The 14,699-nt window shown below is 43.6% G+C and overlaps 1 protein-coding gene across 8 annotated transcripts in view; it reads right to left on the reverse strand.

Annotated features, from left to right (window-relative positions):
- The window catches only part of LOC126998780 (protein C-ets-2-like), a 267,281-nt gene that overhangs the window by 166,566 nt on the left and 86,016 nt on the right, over window positions 1-14,699 (reverse strand). For 5 of the 8 annotated variants that reach the window (XM_050860815.1, XM_050860812.1, XM_050860813.1 and 2 more), the window contains exons 2-3: window positions 12,705-12,791; window positions 11,999-12,167 (exon numbers count right to left, since the gene is read on the reverse strand). In XM_050860815.1, coding sequence (XP_050716772.1) covers window positions 11,999-12,167; window positions 12,705-12,767 — 232 coding nt within the window. In that variant the 5' untranslated portion in view covers window positions 12,768-12,791. Of the gene's footprint in view, window positions 1-2,047; window positions 2,178-11,998; window positions 12,168-12,704; window positions 12,792-14,699 lie in introns of those variants that run through there. The other 3 variants (XM_050860811.1, XM_050860809.1, XM_050860810.1) reach the window with 2 other exon arrangements.

The raw sequence follows: 14,699 nt of genomic DNA on the forward strand, positions 1-14,699 counted from the left end.
AAGAGAAGGTCAGTTTTGCCTCTCATTTATAATTCTAGACCATGAGGAGGCTTGTCATATATTTGGTATTCTTCTAATTGTCACTAGTATTCGTAGTATTTCACTCATCATTTTATTATTATTATTAGTAGTAGTAGCAGTAGAATTATTATTATTATTAGCATTATTATTATTAGCATTATTACTATTATTATTATTAGTAGTAGTAGTAGTATTAGTATTATTATTATTATTAGCATTATTATTATTGTTATTATTACTATTATTATTATTATTATTATTATTATTATTATTAGCATTATTATTATTATTATTATTATTATTATTATTATTATTATTATTATCATTATTATTATTATTATTACTATTATTATTATCATTATTATCTATTCATGAGCGAGCATTTTTTTGTAAATTCATATTTTATATATGTATCTGCCCGTTCAGCCGCTCACCTACCCAAGTATGCGCGCACACACACACACACACACACACACACACACACACACACACACACACACACACACACACACACACACACACACACACACACACACATGGTCCTTGGGGGTACCAATGTGTCCTTCAGAGTGTTCTAACAGCGGCAGGGAAGTGTGGCGGAACTACAAGCCATCGAACATGACCTTGACCTCGTATGCCTTCTGATGCATTATGGAAACTTGAACTTCTGATCATTTGCATTTATTTGATGGTTTTATTAATCTTTTTATATGATTTCATTTATCTACCTTTTTCTGCTTGCTCTTCTCATTTGTGTACAACTAAAGCCTGTCTCTACCATGGAGTACCTATTCATTATATTCTAGGGTCCTCCAAAGCTAGGGCGACCTCCAATATAGCCGCCGGGAGGGACATAGTTTATACTACAGGCAAAAGGTTATGAAAGGTCTTGAGGCTGCTGCTTAAAAATAACTGGGTCATGGAAGGAAGAATTTCAAGATCACTGTGCAATTGAGGTATTTACTCAACATGCAGTTCTTCCTCTTCATGACAATTCTCCTTCCCTTCCTTCCTCTTTTCTTTCTTCCTTCGTTCCTTCCTTCATCTCTCTCTCTCTCTCTCTCTCTCTCTCTCTCTCTCTCTCTCTCTCTCTCTGCCCCCCCTTCCCCCCCCCACCATCAATTCAGTCAACGTAATATCATATTTATATTCCTCACCCGCCCCTAGACTGTACCCATAATAGTCCTCACAATACAATTCCACAAGACACAATTCCAGAACTACCGACACTTAACTTTGCTAGTCCCCATTCTCGCGGCTGTCAAAACTCAGTTAGTCGGGGCCGCTCTCCGCCGGACGCCACACAACAAATTATTGACACAAGTTGTAGGAGCATGATCTAATTCTTCGCTTTTCCTGCCCAAGAAAAGCTAAGAAGGGCGCAGATGTGAGCTTTGATCGCCGTGTGCAACCAACACATATTTCTTGTGATGTGGAACTATAGCAAACATTACGATGCCGTGAACTAATATGTCAAGGTTAAAGAGGCTTTCAACATCTTGAAGACTGTGCAAAGATTTTTTTAAGACATACAAACATGCCTGCAAACACAATAATGTTGACAAATTTGATCATATTCGAGAAAAAGAATTCAATCCCGCCACACCTCACACACTTCCCTCAGTTCACACTCAGGCATGGTAAAGCCTCTCCAGCAGTGCAGCATCTACAGCGTGCCTGCAGGCTATATATACGGAAGGGCGGGAGTGTTGAAGCTGTTGTCACGAACGACAGCTATTAGCAGATCCGGTATTTTCTGATATCCTCAGCTTCATTCGTATTCGCTGTTTTTCGTCAATACACAACTACCACCAAAGACGGCTGCCAGTCACACACAAGGACCTCACGGGGTGAAGAACAAGCGGAGTGTTTCCTTCACGAGGCACAGCTGACGAGGCAGCGCTCATCCAACACACTCCCTCAGCGGGCATTTGCCTTGTCTAGTCTCATGTCTTCACACTAAATCACTCCCCTTGCAGGTCCAAGCACGCACATCATGACTGCCTTTGATACGTTTTTCTGTTACCAGTATGTTCTCCTCCTAAGGCCTGGAGAACAAGGAAACACTTTACGGGAGGGAAAAAACGCGAGGAGGGGAAGAGGGCGCCGCCGTGTGGCTATGAACGCGATGGCACTGAGCTGACGGGCACATGGCTGGCACTCCCCCCCTTACCCCCCCATCCACCACCATCTTCCTCCCCCCAAACTTCTCTCTTGTCCCCACCTATTCTTCGTCCCCCCCACCATCCTACCAGTGCCTTCCCCTTTCCATTCCCCTCCTCCACACTCTCTGTTCCCTGTCTTTGAGTTGTGATGGGAACAAAACCATCGCCGTTCTTATCAAGGGGACTTACTGAAAAGAGTTCCTAGTCATACACTTTAAGAATTAACAAAACAATATAAGAAATTTGGTGCACTATTAGCGGAAAAAGGTGTTTCCAACGTGCCTGACGTAACTAATATTAAATAATACATTATCCTCCCAATGTGTAGCCGATACGCGGGACTCCCCGGGCGCCAGCCAATCAGGAGCGAGTCTCACTTATCGGCGAATCCCGCCAATGAGCCTCCGCTGACAGAACGAAGGACGAGCGAGGGAGACGAAGAGGAAAAGCAGCAAAACACATGACAACAATCACAGTGAGAGACAGTGCCATGAAGACAGCACGCAACAGGGGTAAAGAGCGCCTCATCCAGCGACGCTTTCACACCATCAAGCCTGCCAGCCCGCCACTCCCAGTCCAGCGACATGCCTTATTTCTGGGACACCGATGAGTCAGGTCGTAAGTGAAGAGCAGCGAACAGAGGACGACACCAGCGCACCATTTCTCGTTGGTAAACACGCTATCAGGGAGGGCCGGATGTGGCGGCGTCCGAAGCATATTAATTTAGTGACGCTGAAACATTGTACGTGAGCTGGATTTGAAAGAAAATACATAAATAAAAACAACACCAGCAAGAAAAAAGGAAAAAAAAATCACTAGCATTGTTCAGATGTGTCCTAAATCAATCCATGTAATAAAAGAGATACCTTAACTAGAACGTACAGGGTTACAATATACTCTCTCTCTCTCTCTCTCTCTCTCTCTCTCTCTGTGTGTGTGTGTGTGTGTGTGTGTGTGTGTGTGTGTGTGTGTGTGTGTGTGTGTGTAGATAAAATGATAAATAAATAAAAGAATAATATTAATTTCGTTGTGGTTGAGAGAGAGAGAGAGAGAGAGAGAGAGAGAGAGAGAGAGAGAGAGAGAGAGAGAGAGAGAGAGAGAGAGAGAGAGAGATCAAGGTTGTGTTTAGTGCTTTGTTTTATTTTTCCGTTGTTAGCAGAATATAATGAGGTGAGTGGACGCCGCCATTCTGCGGCGTCCACTCACCTTCGCTGCTCGTCCCTACATTTTCTGTTTCCAAGGTTACGTGCGAGGTATTTCCGGTAGTCCTAATGAACGTTAGTTAAGCGTGTCTTCATTATTCACGCGGTTTATTTATTACGATGACGATATTAACTTTCGCGTTTCGTTTTCCATGTAGATAGATAGATAGACAGATAGATACAGATAGATAGATAGATAGATAGACAGAGATAGATACAACACACACACACACACACACACACACACACACACACACACACACACACACACACTTCGTTTTCCTTTCTTTCACATTACAAATCTTTCCCATTTCCCAATTCCACAAGGGGGGGGGGGGGGTTGGTGGTGGTGGGGGATGGTAATGGTGGTAATGGTAGGTGGTGGTGGTGGTGCTGGTTGGGGTGGTGGAAGCGTTGATTAAGCAGTGGTACAGGTGGTTTTGGTGGTGGAAAGAGTAATTATGGTGGAGGTGGTGGTACTGGTGGCAAGTGAAAATGGTGGCAGTGGTGATGATGGTGGAGTGATGATAGTGACAGTGATTATGGTGATGGGGATGATGGTGACAGTAATGATGAGGGCAGTGGTTATGGTGGTGAAAGTGATGATAGTGACAGTGGTTATGGTGGTGATTACGATGACAGTGGTGGTGGTGGTGGTGGTGGAAGGTGATTACGGTGGCGGTGGGCAGCGGCGCTCATTACTATTCCCCCGGGCGGCGTTTCCCAGGTGGCCGGGCCGAGGCAAGGCTTCCGAAGGCCGACGAGGGGGCGTGACCGTAACATAAGTGCCCCTTCTGAAGCACCGCCCGCTTGCACCCCCCTCCCCCCCCTCTCTCTCTCTCTCTCTCTCTCTCTCTCTCTCCGCCGTCTCGCCTCCTCTTCCTCCTCCCTCGTCTATTCCTCGTCCATGCATTTTTACCCTGATTGTTTTTTTTTTTTTTTGTTTTTTTTACCTAGCCTTTCTTGCTGTTATTGCATTCTCTCTCGCTCTCGCTCTCTCTCTCTCTCTCTCTCTCTCTCTCTCTCTCTCGTTTTCCCTCTCTCTTAAAATAATTAATAATGTTCCCGTGTCATTATTTGCGTTTTTTTGTGTGTGTGTGAGACTAAACTAGGACAAATATGTACTGAGGGATAAGAGATAAGGCACCCTGGGAAAAGAAGATAAAATAGTGAGGGGAGCATGAACAGTTTTGCATCAGTGTTGTTAATGGTCCAGGAATAAGGAGGTGAAGGTTATCATAGTAAATTGTGATGAACTAAAGAACCTGATATTCCAAGCACTTTCGTAAAATGTCTCCTTCAACTTGGACTTTATAATATCCAGAATTTTAGATATCAAGACATTATCATCTGCCCCACTGGAATACCCTCAAGAGTATGGAAGAAACTAGTAACACCTTGAATCTAGCCGGCTACGACATCAATGGAAAATACGGAAAAAATTGATTGATTGATTGATGGTTTATTGTTGCAAGTAAACAACAAAGGAGAAGGGAGGAGCATGCCATCCCAACCCCCAGGCAGTACAGAGTGTGATTATACGACTAAGGATACATGTGTAAGTAGCACCAGGAAACTAAAAAGATACAATGGTAGGGGTGAACACTGAAAGACGAGTTATGATATGAAGAATATAGAAATCACAAGTCTAAGAGAGAAGATGAGGACGAAGAGGAAGAAGATGATCGTAATGATGATAAAAGACAAAATGAAGGAAAAGAAAAGTAAGGAAGAGAAACTACGAAGAATGTATACATATTTATACATGCTTACTTCCATACATAATATAAACACGCCCACGGCTTATATAACTTAACTAATGGTAGCGTTTCTTTACTCACCCGCCGCCTCCACTCCCGACGGTCCCTTCGAGCACACGGGAAGCTACTATCATGAGGATGCCGTGTGCAAATTTATCAAAAAGAGATTAAAAAAGGAAAAAGCGAAATTTATCAACAGTGTCATCAGCGAACAGAACGCGTGTACCAAAAAACAGATGCATAGAGGATTGATATGACGAAAGTTATTAAAATGAGGTACATTGGGTGTATAATAATGGAGAGAGAGAGAGAGAGAGAGAGAGAGAGAGAGAGAGAGAGAGAGAGAGAGAGAGAGAGAGAGACCGCTTTCCTATGGTTCGCGACGCTCAATTGAACCTCTACAATTTCCTGAGAGAGAAAATACGGACGTGACCTGGAGACCCGAAGCCTTCAGTGGCAGGACGCGTATTGTGCCCCTGACTGACACACACACACACACACACACACACACAGTAATAACTTTCCCGTATATGGCAGCCAAACACTAGTGGTAGCAATACATTGACAGACTCACAACACACCAGCACCCCCCACGACCTCCTCCATGCATGCCAACCACGTGAGGCTCTCTCCTTGGCCCTAAAAGTGTGCTGAGTATGACCTTATTGGGAGGCTTGTTCCGCTGTATGTGTGTGTGTGTGTCAAGAGTGCACGGTTAGTATTCACAACCGTCGCTGTATGTCAGTTGTAGTTTGTGGCCCATCCCAAGGCAATGTGTTAATAGGTTGGTAGGAGGAGGTTGAGTGTGGATCCTCTGTTATATTTCGTAGCCTTTTAACAAGCCATGTGTCCCGACCCGAATGTGCAGCACAGGAGCAGCGAGTAGCGGGCTTTTTTTTTTTTTATTGTTTCCTTTTTTTTGTGCCCTTGAGCTGTCTCCTTTGTTGTAAAAAAAATAAAAAAAACAGTAGTACCATACATTGATACCCTCCTTCAACAAACCTACGGGAATAATAAAGGGAGACTGCGTTAAACTAAACAGTAAAGTCGGGGGCATATCCTATAGCTGCGATAAACGGCGTAACATTTCGCTTCCTTCTTGATGGAGTGAGACAGACGGCCCCAGGGCTCCGGGTTAGAGGGGGAGCGTCGAGGCAATCTTTGAGACATGTCGTTGCGAGATATACTGGAGGCGAAGCGTTGCCATACAGCTGTTACTCTTCCTACAAACACACACTTTGATTACATTGTTTCTGTTTAGTGCTTCTTCGCTTATTTGTTCGTATTTACCTAGTTGCCTAGTTGTAGTTTTACAGGGTCTGGGCTTTACGCTCGTGTTGCCCCGTCTCCGTATCTACATTTATCCAATTTTTCTTTAATTATCCAACTTTTCTTACTTTCTTTCGTGTGTGCGTGTGTGTGAGAGAGAGAGAGAGAGAGAGAGAGAGAGAGAGAGAGAGAGAGAGAGAGAGCAATAACAGCTAATACGAAGACGAGCCGATCTAAACATCCCCCCGGGCGAGCATCACCTTAAGACGATTACCACTGTTATACTATACTTCTCAGGATGCGAGATAAAAGCTGATCCGAGCCAATCAAGAATATGACACTCGCTGGCGGCAGGCGGAGGCGTGGTGCGTGCAGGTGTGATGTGCTGGGATGTGGCGTCGCGTTTTTGATGTGGTGATTTGATATGTTGGGATGTATCGAAGTATTGCGTGCAGGTGTGTGGTGTGTCTTGTGATGTGGCGTTGTTTTGGGTTGTACAGAGGTGAGTATTGTGTTATTTGTGTTGAGGTATAGTGTATGTGTGTGTGTGTGTGTGTGTGTGTGTGTGTGTGTGTGTGTGTGTGTGTGTGTGTGTGTGTGTGTGTCGCTACTACGTTACTCACATTCCATTACAACACACACACACACACACACACACACAAAGAAGCTCGCTCAAATGATATTAATGCATTACTCTGATTGACTTAGCTCTCTTCCCAAAAACAAAAAAACAAAAGCTAATCAATCAGTCCATCTTTACCCCGCTGGCAAGGAAGAAGGAGTGTGTGTGTATGTGTGTGTGTGTGTGTGTGTGTGTGTGTGTGTGTGTGTGTGTGTGTGTGTTACCTAGTTGTATTTACCTAGTTGTGACATACGGGAAAATAGCTACGCTCGCGCTGTCCCGTCTCCATATCCGCTCTTGTCCAACTTGTTCTTAAAATCATGAATGTTTCTTGCACAAACCACCTGCTCCTCCAGACTATTCCATAGCTCAATGCTTCTGTTTGGGAAGGTAAGTGTGTGTGTGTGTGTGTGTGTGTGTGTGTGTGTGTGTGTGTGTACGATAACCAACACTAAGCATCGCGTATCATATCTCTATTTTCTCTGCCTAAGGAGTCTGTTTGTTGGCATACAAGGACAAAGAGTAAGAGGAGCAAGAAAAACAAGAGAGGGAGGAGGAGAAGGAGGAGGAGGAGATGTGTGTGTGGGAGCGGGGAAAGAAAAAATCAATCCCTTTCAATCTTCCCGATCAGGATTATTTGTTAATATGTCTTTAAATTAATGCTTTCCATAAACAGAACGTTTCCAACCACCATATAAATAATGAGAGAGAGAGAGAGAGAGAGAGAGAGAGAGAGAGAGAGAGAGAGAGAGAGAGAGAGAGAGAGAGAGAGATGCAACACCAATGGGTTTGCCACAGGGTAGAGAGAAATAAAAACCAAGAGAGGATGTCACATATTGGATTAGAGAGACGCGTGGAGGGGGAGGGGTAAGGGTGCCAGGGAAAGTAGGGGAGGGGGAGGAAGGTGGCCGAGATTAAGGGAGTCAGGAGGGTTGCGGAGAGGGGAGTGGTGAGGGGTGGCGGCTACTGGACCAATAATAGAAAAATATTTCCGATAACACCAACAAATAAGAGGGAGATATTTTGTCAGTCGGTCCTGGAAAATGTAATAAGGCTGGTGGAGAGGTTGGACTTAGCGGGGAGGGGCGGGACAGAGGGTGGAGATAATTATAAGGAATGGCGAGAGGCTGGAGTCAGGAATAAAGAAAATTTCTGTGACAAGCGTGGAGGTCGAGGCGAGAGGACGAGGGACTGCACTGTTATGGAGTCAACTACTAACATTAACCTTACCGAAAAAGGGACACACACACACACACACACACACACACACACACACACATATTATTATGATTATGATTACTATTATTATCATTATTATTATCATGATTATTATTATTATCTTTACTATGATTATTGCTATTATTGTTATTTCTATTTTCCTTTTTATTTTCAATCATACTACTTTGTCCATTTATCTCATTCATTTCATTTCATCTTCCACTGATGTATATTTTCAGCTCTTGGGCTGCCTGGTACTTCATGCAATAAACCGTTTATTATTATTATTATTATTATTATTATTATTATTATTATTATTATTATTATTATACACACACACACACACACACACACACACACACACACACACACAGGTTAGGGATTAGGAGTCGAGTGTCATCATAAGAGGCGTGGAGTGGCGGGAGAGCTTTATCACAAACAGGAAATATGTCCACGAGTACTGGGGAGGGAGTACCTTTCCTCTAGTCTACACGAACAATATTACGGAATATCTCTAACGCTTCATCTTCCCCTCCCCACTTCTCATATTTTTCCTCCATATCCTTTTCGTGCCCGTCATCCTTACTGTGATCACTGCATTTAAAACCTCAGATCTAGTCTTGATAAGGTGTTGAATGAAGCAGTGTACCTGTGCCCGATACCTAGGCAAAGAAGACAACACCTATCTGTGTAGCTGAGGGCCGTGCTGCAGCCTCCGAGGCCTCGCTGGTGTTAAGCCGCAGTGGGTTTCAACGTAGACGAATGATCATTTTGAAAATACAACATATTTAACGATTAAAACAAAGCAAGGCGTTATTTCTGTCAGGGAAGTTTGTAATGAAGAACTCGAGAGTAATATGTACTATATATAACTAAGAAGATAGGAAATATAAGCAAGCCTTATATATAAATAATTAAACGAACACACACACAGAGAGAGAGAGAGAGAGAGAGAGAGAGAGAGAGAGAGAGAGAGAGAGAGAGAGAGAGAGAGAGAGAGAGAGAGAGAGAGAGAGAGAGAGAGAGAGAGAGAGAGAGAGAGAGAGAGAGACAAACTTTTATTTTAAATTAAGAAGTAAGCTCAGGGGTACAAAACATTCCGTTTATATAAGAATGTCTGACTTATAAAACTGGCACTAGAAAAGCCGAAAAAGCCTTGAGCTACCGCTTCGTCAAAATGCCCGAGTTACCCCGCGCGCCATGCTCTGTCAAGAGAACTGAGACAAGTTAAAAAAAACGCGGCGTTACGAGGGTAACTACGCTATATTTTCAAATGTCTTATAATTTCCTTCCAAGTTCCAACTCCTCAACTCTTCCTCTTGGGGCTTGGTGCAATGCGAATTAAGCACACACTTTAATATTTTTGTTATCTAACTGTAGCTACACAACATGAATGACGTTAACAGCTTCACCGTGATGCTGCAAGGTAAATGACACTTTTGCTACGGATTGCCTCGCGTTACGAATAATTGACATTTTTTGCAGCTGATTTACATTATTTCAAATGTCGATATCAGCTCCAAGAACCTTAGAAGCCTGTGGGAAGGTGAATGTTTCAAGTGGGAGACGAAAACAGCGATTTATGGTCAATACAAGGAAATTATTATTATTTTTTTATTTTTTTCAAGTCCACGCCAAACCACTCAGCGTTTCAGGAGTCGAGGAGCCAAAGGTAATTTTCCGGGAGGTGGTGATGCCATAATAATGGATATGTTAAGAAAATGGAGGTAAATAAACGAAAAGCATAAGGTTTCATATGAATAGCAAAGGTGTACCGCTCTGAATGGATTAGCAGTGAATGTAGGCCAGTCCAGGAACCACAAAAATAATGGAATATCTTATAAAAAAAAACAGGGCTTGTAAACCTTACCCCCAAAAATTATATAGATGGATACATTTGGATCGGTGTCTTGATAGTCCCCTCTTGAAAGTGGTCAAGTAGTAGGAAGGAGGAAATATAGATACAGGATTGTTGTTGTAAAGGTTACCTAAAGGAATGAAAAATGAGGCTGATGGTTAACTTCCCAATTAGGGATCTGGATAGTATAGGGGTAACCAGGAGTAGAAAGTCGTGTGAAGCGGGGAGGAGACGAAAATTTTCCTAGTGCATTTCTAGCGCATTTCACACCTCAGTCTAGCGCTATTACATCCGACATATTTGGTAACACTGGGGCCAGAGAAGCGAGGGAGGCATGCAGTTAGCAAGTTTAGATGGGTAGTCAGCATGAAAATAATTATCCATAGAAGATAAAAGAGACAACATTGCGGAGGAGTTTAAGACTGTCAATACGAGGAGGGGAAGTGATGAGACGGAAACCCCTTGACTCTACTCGGTCAAAAAATGTGTGTGTGTGTGTGTGTGTGTGTGTGTGTGTGTAAGGAGTACCCACACACACATGAGATGCATACTCCATACTCCATAGTGATATATATCATAACCTAATATAACCTTTGGGGCAGGAGACTGTAATCCTCACCACTTCGACTCCCAAGTATAGTCACCCCTCTCAACCCATCTCAGTGTCATCGTACTCTTCCCCAGTTTGGTTACCGCGTACTGTGATTGCAATTTCTTTGTTACTAAGGAAAAAATCCAAGACATCTTCCTCTTTCAAATAACTAATGACGGGTGTGTGTAGGGTCCAGCCTCGTCATTGCTATGTTCTAAAGAGCAGTCACGTGTCTATCACTTAATCGTCACGGAAAGTACAGTCTCACAATATGGACACTTAATTCGCGCTGCAATTTACGCTTTGAAACCTTAGAGAAGCCAACGCAGCATCACTCCTCTCAAAAAACGTGAAAAACGCTTAAAGGAAGATGTACAAATACAGTTCACTCACAGGTATGGCGAGACTGAAATCTGCCACCACCTTCCCTACGCTCTCAAAAAACCGTGTGACTTGTCTCGCTTGATTTGCATCTTTGTCTGAAATAACAAACCCCGACCAATGATGTAACCAAAACTAAATAGTAACTTAGCCCCAATGAATAGTAGTAACCTGTCCCCACTAATCACTAGCCTGGCAGAATTAACTTCCCAGGGATGAATGAACCAAGATTTGAACAGCCCTAAAGCGGGCTCAAGCTCATCCACAACTCCACAGCCACTTATTCTCACGGAACTGGCAGAAACGCACGCACCAACATAATATCCACTCATTCCGCAGGCAGGAGGTAGGACAGAATATTCCGTGTAACTAATAGTGTGTGGTTTTGTTCAACCAAAATGCGCACAACCTCGCAACTATACCTTAGAAAATAGTAAATTGAGACAAAATTCATTCAGCAAGATTTTCACAATAAATGTTCTAGGGCATTGTAGTGAAGTATATAAAGCCTCCTAAAAATACACTGAATACCTGCACGAGGCACTACAGCAGCTATAGAGCCATTCGGCATTGAAAGGGTCATCATCACACAAAGGTCTCTATTATGCCCACAACAGACCGATCAGCTGTGATGCATCCAAAAAAGACGGATGAGCACCCATACATGCATCTACGATGGCACACAGTGTAAAAGAAATACATCAACAGATACCCCGATACAGACTGACAGCAACTCTCCGAGGGCTGTAATACAGTTACCGTGGTATACTTCATGACAGGCACACAGCCGATGTCATATTCATTAATGTGCAGCCGACACACAAAGACGAGCATCCCTAGTCGTATAGAGTACCGCTGGGCGGGACAAGGGCAGCCCTGGCAACAAAGTGATGTTGGTGTTTGTACTCACCTAGGGAAGACTCGGGGTCGGAGAGGTCGGTGATGTCCGGAACCTTCTGCATGGCCTGCTGGGGGCAGCCGAGAGCAGACGGCACGCAGTGGGGGTCGGTTGAGGTGTCGTAGGAGGTGTCCACAGGCTCCTGTTTCACCAAGCCCGGCAGCTCCATCGAGAACTTCACCTGCCGGAGAGGAGGAGGGTCATCACGCCGGTTCAGAAAAGTAAGTAATGTGCGTTGGAAGCTCACACTCGATAAGGTAGTTGACGCCTTATGGATAAAGCTTGGGCAAGAAGAAAATGTCTTTTTGATGGTAAAAAAATCATCTTAACTTAGATATACAGTGTGATTTTGGTATTTGTTTAAATATACTAATACATTGTGTGTGTGTGTGTGTGTGTGTGTGTGTGTGTGTGTGTGTGTGTGTGTGTGTGTGTGTGTGTGAGAGAGAGAGAGAGAGAGAGAGAGAGAGAGAGAGAGAGAGAGAGAGAGAGAGAGAGAGAGAGAGAGAGAGAGAGAGAGAGAGAGAGAGAGAGAGAGAGAGAGAGAGAGAGAGAGAGAGAGAGAGAGAGAAATCAAGATGTATGATAATTTTTTCCTATTAGGCAGAGATAGATGGTGGCAGGTTAACAGGAGTTCAATGTGTAAGATGACATATGAAGAGACATACAGTGCTGCTTCTGTTGGTGCTATTTCCATGTGTGTGTGTGAGTACTCTACCTTCTTGGTGGCAGACATCTTGGCGGCGGACTTGTGCTGGTCGCCGTAGAACTCCAGGTCCATGGTGGCGGGGAACACGACCGAGCCCTGCAAGGAAGACACAGCGAGTCAGACATGGCAGCCTCACGCCAACACGGGCAGGTCAGCGAGAAACATTGCTGGCACTGAGCTTGATCTCACTTAGCATTATAAATAAAATATATACAATACATAAATTAATGAAAATAAAATATTAAATAAATAAATAAAGCATACACCCCCCACTCACCCCCCCAACACACATGAAAGCACATGCGTTATAAGTAATATTTGGTTACTTATGTAACTGTTTATTTATCTAGTCATTCGGTTTCCCCACGCACATTAGTGTGACTGTGTTAAGATTTGTGTATAGCACACACGTGTGTCTGTGTTTGACGCGTATTAGTGAGTGTATCTGTGTTTGCTACACGTGTGTGTGTGTGTGTGTGTGTGTGTGTGTGTGTGTGTGTGTGTGTGTGTGTGTGTGTGTGTGTGTTTGGAACGCCACGTTTGTGCCAGATCCTTGTTTACTTCTCTCAAATCATCTGCCGTTTTTACATGCAAAGGTAACCGCGTAGTGACCATATTCTAGATCACCCACCACGCCTTCCCAGTCTATATTCCTATAACTGAAATATCACACTATGCAGATATTTTTGCTCCTGCTCGCCCTGCGAACCTCTTGTAGTAATACATCCGTGTCCTGCCTGCTAAGGTTGGGTGACCTGTAAAGTACCACTCGAGTTTGTTTGTCTTTCCCTTTGTGGACGTCCATCCAAATTGATTCTGAGTCGCCATTTGTTTGAACAAAATTGTTAGCAGAACATTTAAGTGTGTCTTTAACATAAAGTGCCACCCCCCTTCCCTTCTTCCCTTTCTATCTTTGTGAAACATCTGATAACCATCTATTTCCAATTCCGAAGCGGGGTGTGTGGGAGTGCAGGTGGAAGGAAGCCATACGGTTGTTGTCTCCTGCTCGATCCTAGGATCAACAGATCCTGCTCTATCCCTTCTTCCTTGGTCTATGGCGGGGTGGTCAAACGGAAAGACACCAATCCAGCAGCCCCTCCCTTAATCCCTTGTCTCAGGTGGCGTCCAATTAGCGGCCAGCCTGTCTACCTGTCCACGGATCTTAAGGTGAACGGTAAAGTGATCCCCGAAGACCCACAGCGGACCGCAGCTTCCCGTTGGGGCAGTGTGTGTGACTCGCCTTCTTTTCATGGCGGAGACGAGGCAACGAGGCAGATAAGCAGTGGTGTTCAGTTTCCACTAACACCATCATCACCGTCATCATCATAAGTAGTAGTAGTTGCAGAAATATATCATCATTATAGAAGAGACATACTTTCAAAATTATGGTTATGAGACGCAAATGATTAGGAAACACCACACCGATCAGTTTCCCAAATAAGGGAGAGAGAGAGAGAGAGAGAGAGAGAGAGAGAGAGAGAGAGAGAGAGAGAGAGAGAGAGAGAGAGAGAGAGAGAGAGAGAGAGAGAGAGAGAGAGAGAGAGAGAGAGAGAGAGAGAGAGAGAGAGAGAGAGAGAGAGAGAGAGAGAGAGAGAGAGAGAGAGAGAGAGAGAGAGAGAGAGAGAGAGAGAGAGAGAGAGAGATTAATGTTAAAGCCTGAGCGTCCTTTGGTGGTCTCCTCCTGCAGGTGTAATCAAGGTAATAGAGCAGGATGTGGAACGAAGCAAAAAAAAAAAACAATTACTATCTTAATGGACTGAACATCGCCTATAAGAAAATACTAATCACAAAGAAAATGAAAAAAGAAAAAGAAGTATCATTTCTATATTCTGAAGTTGAAATAAAAGATTCAGTCCAGCAAAACGACACCCAACCATATGGCAACACCTTCGGGAATGGAAAAATTGATGAAATAACTAAAATAAAATATATGATAAAAGTTTCGAGCTATGTAAAAAAAAAAAAAGTTGGGCCAGAAACATGTATAGTTATGAAGCATCGACG

This window comes from Eriocheir sinensis, chromosome 15 (genome assembly GCF_024679095.1).
Source record: "Eriocheir sinensis breed Jianghai 21 chromosome 15, ASM2467909v1, whole genome shotgun sequence".
Classification (NCBI taxonomy): domain Eukaryota; kingdom Metazoa; phylum Arthropoda; class Malacostraca; order Decapoda; family Varunidae; genus Eriocheir; species Eriocheir sinensis.